This window comes from Notechis scutatus, chromosome 1 (genome assembly GCF_049901735.1).
Source record: "Notechis scutatus isolate UNSWTSFEM ecotype Mainland chromosome 1, rNotScu1.2, whole genome shotgun sequence".
Taxonomy (NCBI): domain Eukaryota; kingdom Metazoa; phylum Chordata; class Lepidosauria; order Squamata; family Elapidae; genus Notechis; species Notechis scutatus.
This window is the reverse complement of record NC_142009.1, coordinates 190893972-190918036: the sequence shown is the minus strand read 5'-3', so window position 1 is coordinate 190918036 and position 24065 is coordinate 190893972. Positions and strand designations below refer to the sequence as shown.

At 38.7% G+C, this 24065-nt stretch overlaps 1 protein-coding gene across 4 annotated transcripts in view; it reads left to right on the top strand.

Moving 5' to 3' along the window:
* The window catches only part of MYO3B (myosin IIIB), a 289387-nt gene that overhangs the window by 6288 nt on the left and 259034 nt on the right, over window positions 1-24065 (top strand). For 3 of the 4 annotated variants that reach the window (XM_087949749.1, XM_087949750.1, XM_087949746.1), the window contains exons 1-3: window positions 1589-1843; window positions 17674-17857; window positions 19459-19593. In XM_087949749.1, the coding sequence (XP_087805875.1) occupies window positions 1830-1843; window positions 17674-17857; window positions 19459-19593 (333 nt within the window). In that variant the 5' untranslated portion in view covers window positions 1589-1829. Of the gene's footprint in view, window positions 1-1588; window positions 1844-17673; window positions 17858-19458; window positions 19594-24065 lie in introns of those variants that run through there. The other variant, XM_087949748.1, reaches the window with a different exon arrangement.

Genomic DNA, 24065 nt, shown 5'->3' with positions numbered 1-24065 from the left:
TATTGCTTAATTATACAGTATAGAAGAGTTAATCTATTCAACTGTGTTTTATTCATTTCTAGTTTTTCAAAACTTCAGTTTACTCTTGACCAGGGTTCATCTCATGTTGCATTTTTAGGAAAATCCAAATGAAAATTTTGAACATAATTGGATGTACATTTCCAATAATGTATATAGGTATTTCTGGACTTACAACCGTTTCCTTAGTGACTATTCGAAGTTACAATGGCACTGAAAAAAGTGACTGATGACCTTTTTTCACACTTATGACTGTTACAGCATCCCAATGGTCATGTGATTTGGATGCTTGACTACCGGTTCATATTTATGGCCGTTGCAGTGTCCTGGGGTTATGTAGATCCCCTTTTGCGACCTTCTGACAAGCAAAGTCAATGGGGGAAGCCAGATTCATTTAACAACCGTGTAACTAAATTAACAAGCGCAGTGGTTCAGTTCACAAATGTGGCAAGAAAAGTCGTAAAATGGGGCAAAACTCACTTAACAAATTTCTCTCTTAGCAACATACATTTTGGGCTCAATTGTTGTCGTAGGTTGAGGGCTACCTGTATAGGAATTGCCCTAGGTTTTGAAAGCAATTTTCCTCAATATAGTAACTTTTTAATGCACTTTCCCATAATATATGAAGCCTTTGGGTTCAGGGTTGTTTAGCTGGGAACTTTACCACAGTACAGGTTTTGCCGTATAGTTGTGTTATATGGTTCATTCATAGACTTGGGGGTCCATAGATAGAACAAGTTCCCATTAAAATGCAAAATCAAGCAATTTCTTCCCCATCTTTCTAATGATACTATGGGTCTTAATGTGCCTGACTGTTAGACTTTTCCCATCTCATAAAACACCCACCTTCTATTCAGTCCTGACTTAATTTAATCTAATTTTCCAACTCACTGCTAATGTAAGTAAATTATTACCTACTAGTGTTCCACTGCCATCTTCCTTCAGTCTTAGGCAGGGCAGAAATGTGCAGGCATTTGTTTATGGGGCTGCCTTTTGTCTCTCTGGAATTAAATTCCAACAACAAAATGGTCTGAAGACTCTGAGAAACTACCAAAGATTTTTAACTTATGAATATTAACACAGGACGTCTTTTGATAAGTCACTTCACAGAGTCAGCCGCACAAGGAAACTTAAAATTTAGTGAGTCTATCTGGCACGCATATTATTAGTATTGGAAACCACTTTAAGAGGAGAAATTATGTAAATTGATATCATGCTAGGATATAGCATCCATGCTGGGAATTCGTAAGAAGTAGCTTGACAGTGAAATATTTCACTCTGAGCAAGAACAATCTGACATTTAGGACTCCTTACATTAACAACTATTTTTCTTTCTTTCCTTCATAATGAGCATTTTAAAGGGGGAAAAAATCCCCTTGAAAGTGGAAACTAATAAATCTGCCACTTTACCATTCTGACCTTTGAAGGAAAAGTGGATTGGAAAGCAACAGGCGATGGCATTAAAAAAGGAAGAAAATAGCTGGAGCTTGTCTGTGGTTAATAGCTCAGTGGCTTTTATTCCCTAGCTCCATACCTGCAAAAGACTCAATAAAAGGATCCGGCTCAGGACCAATTAGTGTCACATTAATCTGTAGCGATAATGAACAGAAGCTGCCGGAGGCCCCACCAGTTTCTCGGTATGCTTTACGATGAGGCTCTTGAGTGAGCTATGCTGTGCGATGGAGGGCAAATTGGGAAGGCGCATTGAAGGATCGCTTCTTTCCTGCCTGTCTGGCAGCTAGGAAAACCATGCCTGAGAGAGGAAAACCTGTTAAGTGCTGAGGACGTCTGCTGCTTTCTTGGCAAGGAAAATGTCCGACACAATGTAAGCTGGCTTCAGAAAATTAGGTCACTTTTCCTAGATCAGCAATGATGGCCTTTCCAGAATCCTGCCTTTGAGATCCATTTTCCAATCTTCTCAAACGCTTCCAGGTTGTCGGTGATGAGAGGCTGATTTTGATTAGAAAAGTCATGGTGGTGCTGTAGTACTCTGGTTTTTCTCTTGAAATGGTAGAAATCTGTCGGTCGTCAACTATATGTGTGTTTCGTTCTAGCTGTTAAATGGCCGTCAGGGAGATGTAGAAAAACTTTCCCCAGTTATTGATTTCCACATATGGGAAAAGAGTTTGCTGTCGTTTAACTTGCCACCTGCAAATGAACGGAAAAGACTCGGGAGATTATAAAATTTCCCTTTGTCACCAAGCCTAACACTGAGGAAGTTTGGGGAGGGCTAGATATTCTGTTAATAAATAACGTTAAGAACTTGAAGTCTACTAGGTGATGCACCTGGCAGTTATGCCCTCCCTTCCTCCTGTGTATCATTTTTGTTAGTTAACTTGAGGAATTTTAGCTGAGTTATTCAAATAGCAAGTTTTAGTGATATTGCCTACTTTAGCTCTAAAATGGTTGAGCTGGTTGCAGAAAAATCTAATTTACTTAATAGAATCATTAGACTAATGACTAATTCATATCCCATATAACTGGAAATGGATTGCTTCCGATATAGAATACTGAATACTGAGAATAGTATTGTAACCACAAGGTAAATAATTTCATGATGTTATTTTAATACTATTTGTGTTGATTCACTAAATGGCTAAATATGCATTTTTTTGGGTGGGGAGGGAAATTGTAGTATTGTTGTCTTGTAACTTGGTCGTTAGAAAGTCAAGGTCTCCCTGTCTGGATAAGTTTATGGAATCACAGTTGCTTTCGATTATGATTGTAAATATCACTAACACATTAGGTTTTGTAACAGCATCTTCTCAGGAAAGCAGGAGAAAATCTTATAGCCATTCATGGGGTTTTTGCATCCCATGAATGTATATGTATGGGAAGGTGGGAGGCAGGGGTGGGATTCTACCAGTTCGGACCAGTTCTATTAGAACCGGTTGTTATGATTCTGCGCAGTTCGGAGAACCGGCAAATTGCACCACTAGCTGGCCCCTCCCCTCCTCACCCATCCCGCCCAGGAGGCTTCCCTGAGGCCCAATCAGGGGTGGTATTCAGGGGGTTGGAGGAGGGAGAAGTGGCCTGAGAGCAGAGCTGAACCTTCCTTAGGATTGAAGCTTCTATTTTTCAGTGCAGACTCAGGCAGCAGATTGCAGAAAGGTAGATCTGGGAGTGAAGCTGTGATTCTGCAAGCAGCTCAATCTGCCTGCCTGCTTTGCCTGATTTTGGGTAAAAGTTGCTCTTTTTAAAAAAATGAAAAATTCAATCTTTACATATATATTTATAATATTTACATACAAGCCATGCCCAGCCAGTCACATGACCACCAATCCACACCCAGAAATTAGGCCACGCCCACAGAACCGGTTGTTATGAAAATTGAATCGCACCCCTGGTGGGAGGCCTCAGGAAGACATAGTCGCCATGTTCTAAGTTTGACTGGAGAGCCTGTAAAAGAGGAGGACATCCATAGAGTATTGAGTGTCCAATTTGCACAGGTGACCATGTCTCACAATACATTAGGTTTTTTTTGCAGGTACTGTTCAGCAAGGATGGATTTAGTCAGGCTTTGCACGGAGTAATAAAGATTAGATTATTCCGTTTCTTTAACTTGTCCACTTCTCATCAGTTGAACAAAGGGCTGAACTTGATGCCCTCTATCTTCCTCAAGGCCTGACCGTGAGGCATGTTCTAAAGGTACTTGGTCCAGGTGGACTTTGCCACTCTTAGAAGACAGGTTAGCCCACCTTGGGTCATGTTAGTCTACTTAGGGGTTGCATTGCATGATTCTTTCCTTTTTTTCCATATGCAAGTAGAAGGAAAGATAGAAGATGTGATTCTGCCCATGCCATGTCATACCTGTTTCTTTTTTTAAAGGTCAACTCATCTATTTCCCTTGAGGAGAAAGCTGAGAGCAAGATTTAATCTCTTTTCTTTAAATAAAGAAGACCAGAAGAAAACAATTTACTTGTAAATTGGAACTGCTGCTACAATGACTAAAAGCATGCAGTTCTCAAATTGGAGCAATAGGCGCCAAAGCTACTGTATCCTGTTGCTCAGAATGAAGAATGCTAGAAATATTTCCTGCATAGAATATACTCCCCCCGCCCACCCTTAGGGTAATTTAAATTAAGAAATTGATTTCTTCTGTGCCCTATTTCTGAATTAGAGCTTTCAAAGTAATTGCTTAAGAAAAGATTAAAGAACTGGAAGTCCACTCACAAGATTCCCAAACACTGATGTTTGTTTACTCCTCACCCGAACCTTTAGTGTTGGTCAGCCAAAGGTACAGTGGAAGACAACGTGATTTCCACATAGTATACAATAGACTCATGCAAGACTTGCTTCTAGCGGGTATTTTTTTTTATCAAAAGAAGCATAGAAGAATGCTTGAGATATTTATAATTTGTTCAGATTGTTTCTGAGTATTTTGAATTTGTGCATATGGCACCTCACACATGTTCCAACAATCTGGAATTGCTAGACTGCTTAGACAATCTGTTCACATTGCTGTAGGTTGCTTTATCTACTGATCCTGTTTGAAGATAATTGCAACAAAATTTAAAATCCTAAACGAATGAAAGAATTGACAGATGTTTCATTTTAAGTCATTTGGATATAATGCAGCCAGATTGTTTTCACACAGTCAACTCAGAAACTTTTTTTGTGACTGGTCTACTGAAATATATGGACTAAAGAAGAGTGTGTTTTTGTTCATTTTTATTTTATGGGAGAAGTTTCAAATATATGCAATGGTTTATACATGCTGTGCTTTGCCTTTTTGCTAAAATTTCAAGGTTGTTAGGAAGGGGAAAGAGTTTACAATTTAATAATTTGGGTTCCAATTTGGGAAGGAAGGAAGGAAGGAAGGAAGGAAGGAAGGAAGGAAGGAAGGAAGGAAGGAAGGAAGGAAGGAAGGACTCAATTATTGATCATACTGTTCCAAATGTGCTTTTTCGAAAGCCAACTGGACTTTCTTTGTTTTTCCTTGAAGATGTTTCGCTTCTCATCCAAGAAGCGACTTCATTTCTGATTGAATGGTGGAGAATTGAAGGATTTATATTTCTTGCAGTTGCCTGGTCACTAGCAGTCTTTCTGAGAGTCATTGAGGCCTCTTGGAGATTTATCTGTGCCCTCAGGTTGTCCTGAATAGTGCAAATGGGTGTGAAACCTTCTTGGAACTGCTGAAGGTTCCAACCATGACCTGGATGATTGAGAATCTCCATAAATATTGATCATGCTTTAATTCTCTAGTTAATTTAGTTGAGAAATGCTCCTCTGGAGATCATTCATCATTAACACGTAGTGTTTATTGATCTTAGATGTGGGTTTGATTTCATGTCTAGACCTAAACTATAGTAGAAATTGAACTGTTTCTCAGTTAATAAAAGATTACTCAGTCTTATATTCATGAAATATGAAAACTCCCAGATGAAGGTGCACATGGACATTGATTCAAGGAAATTCCTGTCAAGAAGGGAGACAGTATAGGGTGTTTTTCTAATTGCTCTTCTTTTTAATCTATATATTAACTCTCTTGTAACCAAACTGAAGTCCATCTCTTCATCTGCCAAAATTGGGAAACAGACACTGTTCTTCTGTATGTAGATAGTATCATACTATTTTCTCAGATGTAGATTGGCCTGAAATAGGCGGTTTTATTTATTTACCAAGCATTGTTGAGAAGAATGACCATAAATTAATTACTACAAAGCTAAGGTCTTTTTGTGAAGTGCTCTAAGCAACAAGTTTGGTGCCTAAATAATCACCCAAAGAGCAAGTCAAGCCTTTAAATATCTGGTCATTGTTTTCCATGGTACAGGCAACCAAAAGTCTCACATCTATTATGTTACCTTAATCACACAAAAACAGTGCTGATTTTACAATCTTTCTACTTTCCCAAAGGAATTCAGCATATATGTGCAGTGATTAAAGTATTTTCAGCTAAGTTCTGAGCCCAATTTCTTTTGGGGATTCATTGGGCCCTTACAGGTCATTCTTTTCTCTTGAAAGAGTTCAATCCAAGTTCCTGAGATCAATTTTTCAAGTACCCTGCTGCATTCTGAAAATGGTGTTTCACTGTGAAGCTGACCTACTTAAAACAGAAACTTCTGCCTGGATTTTCATTTTTGAATGGGTTTACCCATGGCCAGATTCAACTCCCTTCAAACAATTATTATTATTATTATTATTATTATTATTATTATTATTATTATTATTATTATTTAATAAAAATTTTATTTGGGTTTTCACAAAACATAATACAAGTAAAATTTCTTTTTTTGAGAATAGCATGGTCCCGGGTTATCACTTCTCCATACAGACACAAATTCAATTTCATATTCATCTTTGTGTTCTATTCCACATCTTATTACTATTTTAACATTTTCTCAATAATTTTTCCCTTCCCTTAATTTTCTCAATCTTACTTTTAATTATCTCGTTCCTTTCTAAATTCAATTATATATATCTTTTTCTAAGTTTCAATACGTTTCTAGTCATTATATTTATACTTTTGTCTGTCCTGTTTCAATTTCATATTTTCTTTTCTCATTAAACAAAATTTTTCCCTGTAGTTACTAATTGGAGTATGACACCTTTGTATCTTTTAATTTTTATCCATTCAACTCTTATTTAAACTTCAATTTATGCCTTTACAATTATAACATTCAATATAACACATAACTTCCAGTCGAATTCTGCTTAGTACATTCTTGAAATACGCACTAAGTTCTTAAAGAGAAAAAATATATATATAGCAATAATAAATAAAATATTTATTCTATTCCAATTCAGCTCGATCATTAATGTTAGTTATAATCTCTGATATCTTTAACATTTCTTTTCAATAGGGTATCATACTTCTAGGAACACTTATAATAGTTCCATAATTTTTTCATGTTTCTTTCATGTTCCTCTTCACTTAATTTTTTATAACACATTTATAATAATTAAAATGTTCCTTTCCTTTCCTAATTTCATTCTCTCATTCTCTTTATTTCATTTATTTATTAAACATTTCATTACATTACAATGAGTATTTTATCTATCATTTTAATCACACTTGTTTCATATTTTCAAAGTTCATTTCTATTTCTAATATAACAATTCTATTTTATGTACCCTTGCAGAATCCCCCTTTCAATTAAGTTTTCACCCATTATCTCTGTGTCTTCTAAATAGGCGTATACCCTTAATACTTGTACGTTTTCCCTGTTTCTCTATGTCCTGTTTCTGTCCTTTATAATTTCTTTTCCTTTCCCTCTTCCCCCTCTTCTTCTCCCTTCCCTTTTTGACCCCTTCTCTCTCTAATTCTGATTCTCTCTTCTGTAATCCTCTCTTCTGTTTCTTCCTAATGTTGTAATTACTTTTCACACTATTCTTTTTTGGGGTTGTTTTTTCAGATCTTAAATTTTTCACTCTCCCCGCTTTCCTTTCTTTTCCCCACATAGAAATACTTGGTCATTGAAGATGGCTTCTTCTTTGTCCCACCCTTCTTGTTCTACAGGCATTTCTTGTTGTTTCTCATAGTTCAGGATCTCCATTTCTAAAAATTGAAATAAGAAGCCAAAAGAACCTCTTCCTTCTTGTGCATCTTCTTTCTGTTTTTTAAGTTCCATTCTCAATTCTTCCAAGAGTGATACCATTTTAAAAACTTTTAAACAACCACCCAATTAATTTTAGTCCTTTAGATCCAATAGCCAAAAATCCAAAAATCACCAAGTAATCCAAATAATCCAAAGCTGTTTCTTCTTGCTTCTTTTTATCACCCCTGGGGTTCTCTTATCTTGTTACAGAGTTTCAGTTAAAATGTATTTTTTTTAGGAATCTTGTTAAAGTTTCACTGTTAATTCCTTTCACTTCCAGGTGGTCTCCTCCATTTTTCCAGATCATCCTTCAAACAATTATTATTGAAGGGGGATACCAATAGATCCCGTTTGAACAGAGACTGTGTCCAGATGTGGTGGATGAATATTTGAAACAATGGAAACCCATAGCTTTGTATTGTCCTCTCTACACAGATGCTCACCAGGAATTATTATTTCCATTCCATATTAAACATCCTGATCATCCAGATTTGTTTATCTTAAGTTGTTATTATTAGATCAATCTGCTTTTACTTGTTTGACCATAACTAAGTACTGTTCTACAATTTGTACAATAAGCCATATTATTTCTTCTAATCATTCTTAGATATTTACAACAATAGTTTCCTTTTCCCTTTTTTATTCTGAATAATTGTGATTTTCTATTTTTTCTGTTTGTCAATGATCAAATAAAAATTGATTGATTGATGGATGGATGGATGGAAAAAAAATCACATAATATTAGTGTTTGTCTGTGTTATTTGTCAAGTCAGAATTTCAGAAAAAGCATATTTGTTGATTCATTCCTTCTAACCTTTCCTTTTTTGAAAATTCAATAGATCCTCAAGGAATATCGTTTTTTTAGTTATTGACTTAGAGCCAAACATATATTTCCTTCCAAGCCCATGAAAGAGATAGCTTTACCCAGGCTGAAATAGTTTTTCTCTCTTATCTTGACACTGTACAACTTCAGTATGTATAAAATCTGTCAGGCTTTGTGCCTCCATCTCTTCATTCCTCTTTTGGATAGTCTTCTACCTCCTCCATTTCCTGTCATTTTTAGAGTGGTTCTGAGATTTATAGGAGCAAATCCTCCAAAAATAAGTGATTTGAAGGGAGCCAAATATAGTCCAGCCCCCAGACAAGCCCGCTTTATCTGAAACATCATGTTCAAGACACCTTCAACTTTTTCCTATGTGTAAGATTTACTTTCAGAAGCTGCTGAGTCCTCCAGTAAATTATATCATTTATACAGGAGATTCAGCTTGGTCTGGAAGGGAAACAATATTCTGGAATTCAGTGGAATGCTTTATTTCTAAATCAGTGACCTGAAACACAGGCAATATTGGCAGGATAGCACTTGGCAACAAATTTCATGTCAAATATGGCAGCACTTCAATTCGTCAATAGTGCTTACATTTCAAAACCTCATCATGGTTTCCCTTCCACCTAAACCACCTAAACCAGTGGTCCTCATCCTTTTTTTAAAAAACCAGGGACAATTTTTGAAACAATTTTTCCACAGATTGGGCAGGGGGGGGGACATGGTTACATGTGCTACCTAGATCCCATGCATATGCAGATGAAGCTTCACTTGCTTGTGTGGCCCCGTTCCTACAGGCCACAGACTGGTACCAGTCCATGCTCCTGGGGGTTGAGGACCCCTGATCTAGATTAACTTCATTTTTCAACTTCTTCATATTACATCTGCTTTCCATTTCTCAGCCTACTCTACCAGCTTAGCAATGTAAAGTATGCTCTTGTCAGATGTATCTATCTGTTTCTTCTTTAAGCTGGATAGTGCCACATCTGTCAACTTCAAACTGAACCTGGCAGTAGCCATTGTGTTGGTTCTCAGTTGCTACACAGTATTTGGGGCAAGGGGGGGAGAAGGAATCTGGAACGCACTACCAGACACAACATCCGATCTATCTCGTGAGAACCAAGGTCATCTCCACAGATGTTGGGTGAAAATGGAGAGGAGAGCCTAAGGGGCCCGCCAATGAATCTAATTGGACAATGTGACCTGTGACACTTGGGGACGAGATCATTTACTATTTTAACTATACTGAAACTGTGGGAAATATTGGTTTTACACACTTAATCGTGCCAATTTGATGTGCCCAATAATGAAGTTCTTTGAGAGAGATCTGAGTTGCTTGGGTTCGTTAATTGGAACCTTGACAACACCTCCTTTCAAAAAGGTAGTTTAGCTGGAATAATTTCCTCCCAACTGAAATTGAAAATATCTTCATGCAATGGCATTTGCGTTTGTGAGAAATTGAGAAAAGACTTGGAAGTAATGAAAAGTATGTTAGACATAAATAACCAACTAATAGGGGAGGAGAGTTCAGGGCTGGATCTCACAAACACCAGAGTTCAGTGCTGGATATTAAAAAAAAACCAGTGAAGAAAGGATTCAAAACATTCAAAGACATCCTGCCTTAATGGACCAAATAAAAAACCAGGTCTGAAGAATTTCCAAGATTCTGTACTCTATCTCTAATTTTACATGAAAAAAAATTAAAATTTGGGTAATTCTTATTTTCTTGACCATGCTCTGCTATGGAAGATTTTGACAGAAACCCTCCCCCCCCCCCATTCTCTGTTTTCTTCTTGGTTATTTTCCTATCCACTCCCAACTCTAGTAACAAGTCTATGTTGTGACGTTTTGAGATATGGATCTTTTGCTTATATTGTTTTATAAATTGCAACTCCGCTGATGGCATAATAACAAGAATAGCCAATAGGAGTCAGTGTAGTCTTTCTTTGAATGGATGTTTTCCAGTGAGGAAACGTCAACAATATGTGCACACATATTTCTTTTTGCAAAATAAAGAACGTAGCTACATATTTCAGAACAGGGGATCCCCAACCCCCAGGCTGCAGACTAGTACCAGTCAACTATCTGTTAGGAACCAGATCTCACAGATGGAAGTGAGCTGCAGGCAAGGGAAACTGTGCAAGTGTGGGATCTACTGTAGGTTGTGCGCTCCTCCCACACACCCATACACCCACCCATGGAAAAATTGTCTTCCATGAAACCAGTCTCTGCCCTGATGACAATAAGGTTTGGGACTGCTGCTTTAGAGAGAATGTCTGTTAATTGGTATCATTTCAGAAGGAAATATATTTGATATTTATTATTTCTCACATACAGTAGTCAAGATCCTAATCATAATTATAATCCTAATTATAAGACAGTCTACTCCAAACACGCCAAACACTGAATTAAATGTTTTAGCCCTCCCTCTCTCTATATATGTGGGGGAATTGGATGATTAGATATCCTTCTATTCATAGACATTGAAAGATATCCAGTTGTGTAGTTTGTAGGTATTTAAAATGCATAATGTTACCAACTAAATAAACTCATTCGTCAATAACTATACTAGCTTACTTCAGCAGCAGGCTTGTATTCCTGCATTTCTGATTGGCCCGTGGATAAGCGAATCGTGATTGGCCGATTCTGGCTGACCTGATTGGCTGACAATGGGCCGTCGCTGATTGGACGCTTTTAGAGCGGTTACTTCAATTTCATTGGTTGTTGTGACAGCAGCCAGCTCTATAAAAGAGCTGCTGCTGCCCTAGTTGTTGCTCTGTTCTGAAGTCGCTATTAAAGAGTTGAGTTGAGTCACTATAGATGCCTCGTCTCCGTTATTGTGCCCACTCCTCCAGATCTAACACTGGCGACGAGGGTGGGATGCGGAGATGATAGAGCTGACTGAGCACTCGCTGAGTACCGAACAGAGCACGTGGCTAAGAGTGCGCCAGCAACGGCAAGATGGCCAGCGGCGCCATACCACCCGCTCCATTTGACCCGGCTAACGAAGACTGGGACTCGTATATAGACAGGTTCCAGATGTTCCTGGAGACCAACAATCTGAAAGACGCTGTGCCTGGCAAGAAACGAGCGATCTTCCTGACCCATTGCGGGCCTGCCGTTTTTAAAATGGCTAAGGCTCTTGCTAAACCAGCGGAAGTTAAGACAATGGATTGGGATATCCTCGCACCGATCCTCCGAGCCCATTATGCACCCGCGGTACCAACGCTTATCCGAAGGCACGAATTTTACCAGAGGGACCAACGGAAAAACGAGAGCGTTGGGGACTTCATCGTGGACCTCCGGAACCTGGGAGGCCTCTGTGGTTTCGCAAACCTAGAGGAAGCCATGAGAGACCGCATAGTTCTGGGATTAGATGACCACACTGTGCAGAGCAAGATCATGGCTAAAGGGGACATCGACCTCGCAGATGTCATCGCCGACGCTACTGCAGCAGAAGCAACCAGGAAGTCGGCCGCTTGAATGCGCCGCACCAACGCACCGCTCCACCAACTCGACAGTGATACTACGCCTTTTTCCGAGAGGCACTCAACAACGGCTCACCATGAAGACCTCAAATCCTCATCTGATAGTGAGGAAGAAGAGGTCAACCGACTGAGGTCAGAGCGCGACCAGCGAGACCAGAAGAGCCAGAAACCTGCACGTCAATGCGCCGGTTGCGGGGCCAATCACCCGCGATCGGACTGCAAATTCCTCGACGCACTCTGCCGTTCCTGTGGAAAGAGGGGCCACATCGCAAAGGTTTGCAGAAGCAAGCGAGCATCAAGCCCAATCCGAAGAACAACGGGCAGCCCACCTGTAAATCGGGACCGTCTGAATCACCAATGGAACCACTATCACTACAGAAATCGAGTGCCTGCTGCGTCAGCTAGGTGAGAAGAGGCGCATCAAACCATTACCATTGGTCACGCATCATCCTTGGATGCAAGAAAGATCCGAGTGAAGGTCGCCATTGAGAATCGTCCATGCGTAATGGAAGTAGACTCGGGATCGTCCCTATCAATGGTCTCGTGGAAAACCTTCAAACAGCTGATCCCTGACATCCGTCGCCAGGACCTCAGCACCCAAAAAATCATATTAAGGGACTACCAGGGAAACAGGATTCCCATTGCCGGTTCCCGCCACGTCCAGGTGTCCTTCAGGGACCACACCGCAAATCTGCCTATTACCATCATCGATCGAGACCGACCCAGCTTGTTGGGGTTACAGTGGTTCGCTCCACTGGGAATTGAACTAGCTGGCATTCACCAGACCAGGAACAGCGATTGGGAAGCGGCCCTCGTCCAGGAATTCCAGGACGTGTTCACCAAGAAGCTAGGCGACTGTAGCTGAGCCCCTACATAGACTACTCGACAAGAAGGCTTCCTGGGTCTGGGGACATCGGGAAGAACGAGCATTCCAGCAAGTAAAAGATCTCTTAACCTCAGATGCTGTATTAATGCAGTATAATGAGACTTTGCCTTTAATGGTCACCTGCGACGCTTCACCGTTTGGGGTAGGAGCCATCTTAAGTCATGTCCTACCAAACGGAAATGAAGCACCTATTGCTTTCTTTTCACGAACTTTATCGAAGACTGAAAGAAACTACAGCCAACTCGATAAAGAGGCTCTTGCTATTGTATCCGCTATTAAACGTTTCCATGAATATATATATGGCAGACCGTTTACCATAATAACCGATCACAAGCCATTGCTTGGCATTTTAGCGGGAGACAAACCAACTCCCCACATCTTATCACCCAGAATGACCCGTTGGTCAGAGTTTCTAGCCACATACGATTATCAACTGCAACACCGCCCGGGGAAAGCCATTCCCCACGCTGACGCCTTGAGTCGTTCTCCGCTACCAGAAGCCATAGATGATCCAGCTCCAACTTTAACTGCACTCCAAATTGAAACTCTCCCTGCACCACCCCTGGCTGCATGAGACATCGCCGCGGAAACAAAAAAGGATCCTGTATTCGCTCGAGTCCTCAGCTGGGTGGAACGAGGTTGGCCTGACAACGAACCCAACGACACCTTCGCGCCTTTCAAACACCGACAGACAGAACTGTTTTCCCAGAAGGGCTGCATCTTGTGGGGAGACAGAGTCGTCATTCCAGAAAAATTACAACATACAGTTCTAAAACTGTTGCACGATGGTCATCCAGGCATCGTGCGAATGAAGGCATTGGCAAGAAGTTACGCGTGGTGGCCAGGTATCGATAAACAGATAGAAGCCTTGAGTTGAGTCACTATAGATGCCTCGTCTCCGTTATTGCACCCACTCCTCCAGATCTAACACATAACATGCATGTAAACACACAGAAATGCACATATATATACTGCATGCTACTCAAACATTATTATTCAGCTATTTTATTCTGTTGTAAGACATGTCTGCAATTAACTATTGCATCAAGGCATCGGGTAATTTCTGGTCTCATGACAGAAGACAGACCAGAGCTAATTTGCACCGCATATGTTCTCAGTATCACTGTGTATTATACATATGGACCACTTAAAAGATAATTTCTGCTTCAGCACACCAGAGTATCATTTGAAAATGCTGGGACTATCAGCTCTGGCTATTTTAGATTCTAAAATAAAATAAAATGCTTAGCATTTTACATCAAGATTCCCCAGTAAAACCTCAATCATGAACTAAGCTCCAAACTAATTTCAGGATTGTGGCAGTCTCTGTCCAGAAGGCTTATGTTACTTGTTAATGCTTCTCTGCTAGAAGGCTGATAATAAAAATATCTACCATTTTATAAAGCTAGTGCTGAAAGATCGTGGCCTATCAGAAGGCATAGTCTAGTTCCATGACCCTTACTTAGTGGTGTAAGACAGGGGTGTCAAACTCACATCGTCACAGTAGCGTCACGTGATGTATCACCCTTTGCTAAACTGGGTATGGGTGTGGCCAATACGTGACACATCCGGCCCACCAACCACAAGTTTGATACCCCTGATGTAAGGCATTTATTCTCTTCTGTATCACACAAACAAGGGAAATGGGCAGTGCAGGAGACATGAAAGCTGGAGATCTTCCCTTGTAAACTCACTGCTAATGTAATTCTGCCCTGATGGTTTGATTTACTTATTTTCTCTCTGGCATTGTGATCCTGGAAGTGATTTTTGATAGGTCATCCCAGCTTAAGGAGCTATTGTTATAATGAACAGAGCCAAACCTGTTATCCTCTGATGCTATATTATTGCTGGTTATTATCAACACTAGTATATTTATTAATTAATTAAACCAATTAGTTAAAAGATCACTACACATGAATACTGTGTTTTTGTACTCTGGTGCCTTTTTATTTTCCTCACATCTGCTACATTCTTATCTTTGGTCTTCTTCTTCTGTCATTCTCCTTTGCGACCCACCCCCCCCCGCTTTCTCCTTGTCCTCTTCAGTCTTATGGGTATGCAGCTTTTTAAGTTGTTTGGCTGTGGAAACTCAGGTGTGTCATTGGCACTTGTTAGTGGCATCTGTGATGCTTCTCAGTGTAATCTCATTCCTCATGCCTGTCAGTTGTGTCAAACACAATGAAAGAAAATGAAGCTGCAAAGCCCGAGGAATAAAATGATTTTGAGAAGAACAGAATGTGTTAGAAAGAGTGTCAAAAATTGCAAGTGTGTGCCACCGGTACAGATTTGTAAGTAGAAATGAGCTCTCAGCTTGAACTCATCCATCCTTGGTATCCAGATGATCCAAGTTTAAGATTGAGAAGACCTAGGTTTGGCCTATGTATGTTGTCAATTTTTATGGCTCATTTCCACTTACTATCTTTCTGCTTAAGTGAATTTGCAGGATTATTGTGAGGATCAAATGGGAACAGAAGAGAGCCATTAACATCATTTTGAACTCCTGGGAGGAAAATACACTTTAAATGAAGCAACTACTACTATCAGTCCATTTCAGATACTGAGAGGCTCAGGGGCACAATGTTCATTATGGCCTCCTGTTTTTCTCCTCAATGCTTCTTATGTTGATGTAATTTTTTCTTTATTTTCTTTTATCTGTTGTCTAATAAAATGCCCGTGCTTTGGGAAAAAACTCAAAATACGAAAAAAAAAGAAAAAAAAAAGATCTGAATTATTAAGTGATTGATTTTACAACCATGAATGAAAAATATTGAGCAACCTGATCATTTCAAATTCTGAACCACACCTTGGATTCTGAACCACACCTTTTGGTCTTTCTTCCTATGTGGGTCTTGGAGGAATAATCCCCGTGGACATTTCTGATCTCCATCCTTTGAAATTCTTATGGCTATTACATTATTATTTTGGTTCATTGAACAGTCAGCCAGATGTTTACATTGGGTTTGGCATTTTATCCAGAGGATCTAGAGTAGGTAGATATTGATGTGAGAGTCCTTGATGCTCTCTGAGCTTGATTGTTTTCTTATAGATGTTTCATTACCCAAACTAGGTAACATAATCAGTGCATCAGATATTGAAGTTTGCTGGAGTTTTTATTTGTTGTTATTATTAACATTTATTCATTTTTTACACCGCTAAGTTGGTTTATATTTTTTATTTTGAGTCTTGTTTTTCTTAGCCCTTATTACTAATGACAAAGTTATAAAAATTCATAGTATATCTTTGACATAAGAAGATTAGGAAAAATAGTTACCGTAGATGATCATAATGTCATTTCAACTGAAATGTCTCGTGCCATAAGCCATAAATGTTACCAATATACATTTTTCTAAAATGGATGAGTGTTACTTTAGGAAGCAGTCCTTGTGATGAATGTTTTCAAATGCATCTCTGTTTTCTCTTTGCTTTAATCTGGAATAGATAAACGAGATTGGTAGGATGCCATCTAGCAAATAAATCTGTTTTCAAAAATTGGGACTGAATATTGTCAGATGCACCCTTCATCAGAGCGATAATGTAAAAATTTTCCATCCTCTTTTTGTTTTATGGATGGGTTGTTCATTTGACAGATGTACCTCTACTGTCAGGTTAATCCTTAGGAATATTAAGAATGTGAGATTGACTAGCTCTCTTTCTGCATAGCATGCTTGGAGCAAAGAGAGGGCATCTGTGCAATAACAAATGATATCTACAGCCTCATCTTTCTTAAGAAAGGGATTAAATTTCTCTGTAACTGAAGATAAAATGGGTTCTGGCATTCTTTTCAACCTTTAAAGAACATCATGGTTGATTTAGGTCAACTTCTATGGGCAGCTGGACGTTTTTAGAGTATAAAGAAAGAGTTTGTCTTTTTCTCAGCATCATTTTTCAGGGGAAAATCAGAAATCTTCCATAGAAATTATCTGTTCTATCCTGTGTATCTGGAAGCTGTAGATCTGGGCAAGCTATTTTAAGGGGGTGGAGGGGAGGAGTCAAACTGTTGAACATATTGAAGTTGTCCTGTATACTGCATATAATATCTCATTGATGGGATGCTATCAGTATATTTTGGTTTGCAGGCTAGGCTCTAGTTTGAAGATCCACATTTGTAGAAAACTGTATGAATGTACTTGGGAAAAATCTGAGCTTTGGCTACAGATGTGCCATATTGGGCAAAATGTTCCAAAACTCAGTTAGCTTGGTATGTAGTCTGCATCTCCTCCATCTTCTGAAGAAGTATTATATGAAAACCCACCTTGACTAAGCCACCATGAGCAAAAACTTAATGTGTTTTCCAAATTTTATTGAGCCACAGTGACACAGTGGTTAGAATGCAGTACTGCAGGCTACTTCTGCTGATTGCCAGCTGCCTGCAATTTGGCAGTTCGAATCTCACCAGGCTCAAGGTTGACTCAGCCTTCCGTCCTTCTGAGGTGGGTAAAATGAGGACCCAAATTGTTGGGGGCAATATGCTGACTCTGTAAACCGCTTAGAGAGGGCTGTGAAGCCTTGTGGAGCGGTATATAATATAAGTGCTATTGCTATTACTAGAGGGAATATAGATAGAATGACCTATCTATATGAATGTGGGGAACCAACTACTACCTAAGGAGAATGATTCTTTGTGAATATAGTATGTGTGCAAATTCTTATTTTCTGGCTTAGAGAGGGCTATAAATCAGTATATAAATCTAAGTGCTATTGCTATTAATGGTTGCAGGAAATTGCATGACTGTTCCTGTGTATGTCATTACAATTTGCCCCCATATTTGGCAAAACAGTCACATAATATTCTTTTATGAAAGCCTCCATCATAGCCACCAAAATATTGCTTTCTAAAGTTGGCCGTGTGAGTCTCTGAATCATCTGATTCTCTAAAACTATGATACCTATCCAACAGTTTTCTTATCCTGTTTCTCCCAGGAAACCTCTCTATGGCGTGCTTCAGTATAATCAGAATATGATTGGACTGGAATCGTTACCTGATCCGACAGATACCTGGGAAATTATTGAGACTATTGGAAAAGGAACATATGGTAAAGTCTATAAGGTTACTAATAAGAAGGATGGCAGTTTGGCAGCAGTGAAGATTCTAGATCCTATTAACGTGAGTAAAGAGCACAATTTAAAACAGTTAACAAGGTTTTTATTCTATGAATACACAAGAGGCTGTGAAGCTTCTATTTTGATTAGATAAAATGAAAGTGTTTTGAAAGTGAACTTTAGTTATGTGATGCACATGATGATAGAAAACAAGGCACTTGTTTCAAAATTGCATTGAGTCTCAAATTAATTCGATTTTTTTTTTCCATTTACCTATTCAATCCTGTTCAATGGGAAAACTACAAGGCTGGAGTCCCATTGAGCTAATCTCATATTCTGGGCAAACCATGGAGCTTGTATTTTGGAATTTGATAATGTTTTGGGTTCTGAAAACTAAATCATATTGCTTTTTTTTTTTTTTTGCTTTTGTAAACTCAAATACATTTCTCAAATGCAAAGAGAAGGAAGGTTATCTGAGGACACTTAAGACACTCAGCTTTCCAGGTGCATTGCAAAGAGCCATGCTTTATTCAAAGATAAGGAAACACCCTAGCCTATCCCAACTTATTGAGATATAATGTATTACAGAAAGAAATTTGGCCTCATATATAATAAAAATAACATTCTGTTTTAATTGGTGTGATTATTTTGATGGTCAAAGTTTTGAAAATATTTTTAATATTTTATTTAGCTTTGTAAGATATTGGAAGTAAGGTCTTTGCTTGAAATAAAGGCGGGTTTGTAACCACACTTTAAAAAAAATGACACTATATGAGTAAAACTGATAGTCAAACTGAGGGTTTTGTAAGAGGAACATAAAATGGTTCCGTGGAAGTAAAAAGTTTATTTTATTTATTTATTAAATTTATATGTCGCCCATCTCACAGTTCAAGGCAAGTAAGAGTTACCAGAATGTGATTGCAATCAAAGTAACAGAATGTAAAAAATAATTGTGTTGAACAAAGAGGCTCAGAGTTAAATAAGACTTGTCCTCTATTACTTGTCTGTAACAATACAGCCTAAATACTTTAATACTCTAAACCAGTGATCCCCAATCTTTTTATGCCGCGGCCCGGTATCCCCAACCTTTTTATGGTGTGGCCCGGTACCGACATCAGCTGGGCGCCGCCATCTTGTTTTGATGAAAAAGTGCTTCGGTGAGCTCACCGGAAGCACTTTTTCATCAAAACAAGATGGCGGCGCCCAGCGCTTCCAGTGAGCTTTTCCGGGTAGAAATGGCTTGATGGGCACCGCCATCTTGTTTTGATGAAAAAGTGCTTCCGGTGAGCTTTCTACCCGGAAAAGCTCACCGGAAGCACTTTTTCATCAAAACAAGATGGCTGTGCCCAGCAAGCCAGCGGCCCGGTAGGACTTGTTCCACGGACTGGTACCGGTCCGCGGACCGGTGCTTGGGGACCCCTGCTCTAAACTGCTCACAAATTAACATGGTTTATTATAAATTGAATAGCTCTCAACATTTTAATATTTTGCAATATACTCCTAAAACCATAGGAGTTTTTTATAACTTTCCTTGAGTCTTTTGCTGGAAGGTTGCCAAGGGCATCTTCAGAAGAGCTGATAGTATCGCTGGAGGGACCAAATTTGGGGGCTCTTTCTTCCTAGTTGATACTTATGAAGTGGGTCGTCTGTGTGTCCCCAATTTAGGACATGGATGAGGAGATTGAAGCAGAGTATAACATCTTACAGTTTCTTCCTAATCATCCCAACGTGGTTAAATTTTATGGAATGTTTCACAAGGCAGATCGGTATGTGGGTGGACAGCTCTGGCTTGTTCTTGAGGTAAGACATTTTGTATTGCTAAATCGTAAGGAGAAGTGTGCTGTGGAAAAAAGACTGGTGCATGTTTGTTGTGATAGGGAGAGTTATGGTCCTTCACTGCATCACAAAGGGGCTTTGTTTAGAAGGAAAGAACCACAATGCAGCACCGTTCTCTCCAAGGCCTTGGATGTGACCTCCCAAGTTGTCCCAGCATTGGCTGTTAGACTAACTCTTTTAACATGAATGAATGGCAGATTCATTAAATGCAGGTAGTCCTTGATTTACGACCACAACTGAGCCCGTGTATTTCTTTTCAACACTATTGTAATTCAAATGGTTACTAAATGAACTAAGTTGAGGACTACCTATACAAGAAGGGCAGTAATTATATTGGCTGCAAATCATTTGTAAAATAAGTTAAATCAAACTTTGTTTCTATCATGGCCCTGTCCATCTGCACTAAATAAGACCTGCTGAGTTCTTCCTGCAGAAATGGTTCTTTTGTAGTATAATTGAATCTTTCAATAAACACATAAAGCAATTAATCTCAAATGGCATTGCGTTGGGGACACATTCATGCAGAAAATTCTGAATGAAGCTGGATTATTTCTCCTCAGAGTTTGGAAATGATATTTGTGGCTCACATGTAGGCAACACTGTAAGAGTGTTATTGGGTTAAAAAAAAATCAAAGTAGGGTACAGTTTGAAGGATAAAGCTGAGTAACTAGGATTTCTTCTTTTTCAAGTTCTAGACTTTTTCTCATCACTAGCCCACAACCTCTTTTTGCCATGTCTTGTTAACATTGCTTCTCTTTCATCCCTAGCCCTCAACTGAGGCATCTTACATTTAGTTGTTCTGGTTTTAAAGAAATGCTTTTCCTCTTCTCCTAATACCGTTTTCATCCTGAATACAATCTGGCATGCTTCACTGACCATGTGATGGCTGAGATAATTAGCAGTTGGGGTATGCCTAACAACTGAGGTTGTTGCAGATATATTCTCTCCCATGTGATTGCTTTGCGTTGCTTTCCATGTTCAATTTGACCTGGGTTGTAGAAAAGATTGGCTACCTGGCAGCTGCAGAAGCATCTACCTGTGGAAGAGCTGACAGAGTATTGCCAAGTTTTTTTCATTCCTCCAACAAATATGGTACGCTCCTTGATTTGTTCCATCTTTGTTGTCTTTCCCTGACAATTCAGGGTGGTCAAGATGGAGCAAATCTCTATAGTTTGCATTTTAGCAGCTGAATGTAATCCTGAAAACTAAAATCTGGACTTGCAGAAGAAGAAATGGCAGGCTGAAGATGGCTCCAAAAATGTGGAATCAATTACCATGGTGGAATGAAGACTCAGTGAGTAGACCAGCTTTCAAAACCTCTCTGGACAAGGAGAGGACTTGAGACCCACGTGTTGCAGACAGCCGCTTCTTGCTTGGAGACCTCAAGATAGTCTCAGGTTTAGAGCTCTGGGACATGAGGAAATAGCCACCTTGCTCAAATCATGATTGGCATCTTTGAAAGGACAATAGGTTTGCTTACTTCCCTAACTAATCACTTTTGGGGAAATTGCTTGTTAACAGCGTTTTACCTATCAGAAACATAGGTAAACAATTTTGGAATAAACAGCAAAAAAGTGATCAAATCTTTCATTTTTAGTAGTTACAAATGGACTAAGGGTCCGTATAAATTAATTATAAAGTATCCTTCCAAAGGGAAAATGCTTTTTTTATTTTTTTGAAAAAAAACCCTACACTCATAAGATGACATTTTAAAAATTGTACATTAGCAAGAACAATTAAAGGAGAAGAACACTAACTTGATTTATAATTATAGAATGAAACAAAATATTCTAACATAGGACATATTAAATATTTTTTTAAAAAAAATGGAGTGAGAAATTAATATTAATATTGTCAATAGAGACACCTGCCCCAATGGACAGATTGTGTTTAAAATATGTTATGAAAGAAAAACAAATTAACCTAACAAGATTGAGACTTAACAGAAAGTAAGTTTACAAGTGACAGATATAAGAATGATATGGAAAAAGATATTATACTAGATACATAAATCCAAATGATTTTAATAATTGAAAAGGATATACAGAGAAGACAGTGATCTGAATAATTTTCTTATGTTGGATTTATAAAAGAGGCTTGTTAAAATTGTGAAGAATCTCATGAGAATGGACAAAGAAAAAATGAAAAAAAATCAAGTTATATGACATTATATGACTACAGTAGAGTAGAGTAGACTAAAGATTAAGATTGTTAGAAGTAAAAGCAGGAATACAATATTGGTTTATTTGATCAAGGTTTAAAATGTTGTTATCTCTGGTAACCCTTAATGGACTTTTGGTGACAAAAGGATTGATATGATCATGCTTTATGGATTTGCCTATAGGTAAGAGATGGGTATGGGTAGAAGATATCATTTCCTGTAATTTTAAGGGGAGATGATAAGTTACTAAAGGTGGGAAATCACTTTTTAATGTATTTCTTTTCTTTTTCTTTACTACCTCTTTACTTTTTTATTGTATTTCTCTTTATATCTTTTCTGAACCTTCTATTTTTTCTTTTTTTTTCTGTCTTTTTTTAGTTTATATTAGTTTTTGGTATTATAATCTTTAATAATAATTTTATTAAAAATACTAAAATCTCCTCATTTCTAATTTAGACTGTAAAGGGGAAAGTGAATCTTCTAACTGCATTTTTAAAAATCTCAGTTGGCTTTGAAAATGAAACAAACAGAAAATTGTGTGTTGCATTGTCTTCTGAACATTTCAGAAGGCAAAAGTAATTGGGCCCTGTTGGAGAATCAGATGTAAAAAGTTAGCATAACTATCCTTGTTGAATAGTCTGTATATCAGGATTTACATAGTGTTATCTGTGGGCAGCAAGTATTGTTTTTCCCCCTTGTATTCCTTGTAGATGAAGTTTTCATTGCTCTTTCATGAAACCATATATTCTTTCCAATGTGAATTTAATAAGATGAACCTATATGGGCACAGATAAAATTGCACTGTAAATGTCCTTAATTGTCCCCAGGGAATCATAATTCTGCCAGGATTATAAATCACCAGCAATATTTTCCACGCTCCTGGCTTTTTTAAACACCTGGATCCATCATAACTGAAGGCCTATTACCTAAACCAGACTGCTGCAACATTATGCCCTTGAGAAAAAGTTGGACTGAAATTGCCATCTCTTTTTGGCCAGCAGTGCCAGTCATAATCTAACTGGGGTTGGCAGAGAATGCATTTCAACACATCTGGAAGAAACCAGGATGGTGAAAGCTCATATAATCATTAAGTGCTCCTCAACTGAATTCCTAGAATTCTATGTATTTCAGTTAGGAGAACAAACCCAAACTAGATAGAAGTCAGAAGAAAACGTCCCTCAAACTGGGTCAGTTAAGAAGTGCACCTCTTTTTGCTACTCCCTTCTCCTGAGTAGCTCTTTTCATTGTGTATGCCTGGAATTTCCTGCTTGTCTTCCTTCCAATAATAACCATTTATTGTTTTTTGGGGTGACCCAAAGCTGACTGTTATCAACTGCTATGGAAAAAAAGCAAACACTGGAGGTAATAAGTGAAAATAATTTATCTTCTAGTTACAAATAAAACGAGCCACAGTAGCATTATACTAATTTTAAAAAGCAGCAGCCATAATAAAAATGAAGTTCATAACTGTGATAATATTAAATAACACAGACCTGACATACTCATCCAAAGGCCACAATTACATATTTGTGTCAATATGTCTGAGGCAGGTATGTAAATCATGGTCTTTGCCTGATTATGTCATCATGCACATATCAACCCTTGTCCAAACTTGATTCTATATTGAACTCTATTCCAGTGACATAATTCCACCTTTTGTAGATCATTTTGACCCCTCCCCTTCTCTGACTTCTATTGTATTTATTATGCTATGCTTGTCCTTCCCCAAATTTGTATATATGAGTCAATCTCTGAAGTATAGCTAAATATCTTTTGTCCTGCTGTGAAGAAATGTTTTGTCATACCCCTGGTGGAGACTGACTCTGAGGGAGAGGAGAAACAGCCAACAGGGAGTGGAAGGGTGGCTCCAGAGGTTGTGGAGGAGGCTGGAGAAGGGCAGAGGCCAGCTGAGCAGGCAGAGGAGGACCCAGGCCCATCCCCTATCCATCCTAGAGCACGGAGGGAGGAGAGGATAAAGGGAAGACATAATCTACTTGGGAGGAGAGGGCCTTGATCCTCTTCATGAGATATAGGTATTAGAACTGCATAAGAGTTTGGACCTGCGTGCTAGCAAACGCTGGAAACAAAGAGTGTTTTATTTCTGGATGAGGTTTATCTTGGTGTTCTTCCAACGGACTAAACCTGGTTATCTTCTTGAAGTTTGTAATTAATTATCCTGGTCTGTCGTGGAACTTTCTTCAGTGTGGTTTGTTTTTGGTTTTTTATTGCTTCGTTATCTGCTCTTTGAGTTTGGACTGTATTTCTTTCGTTTGGA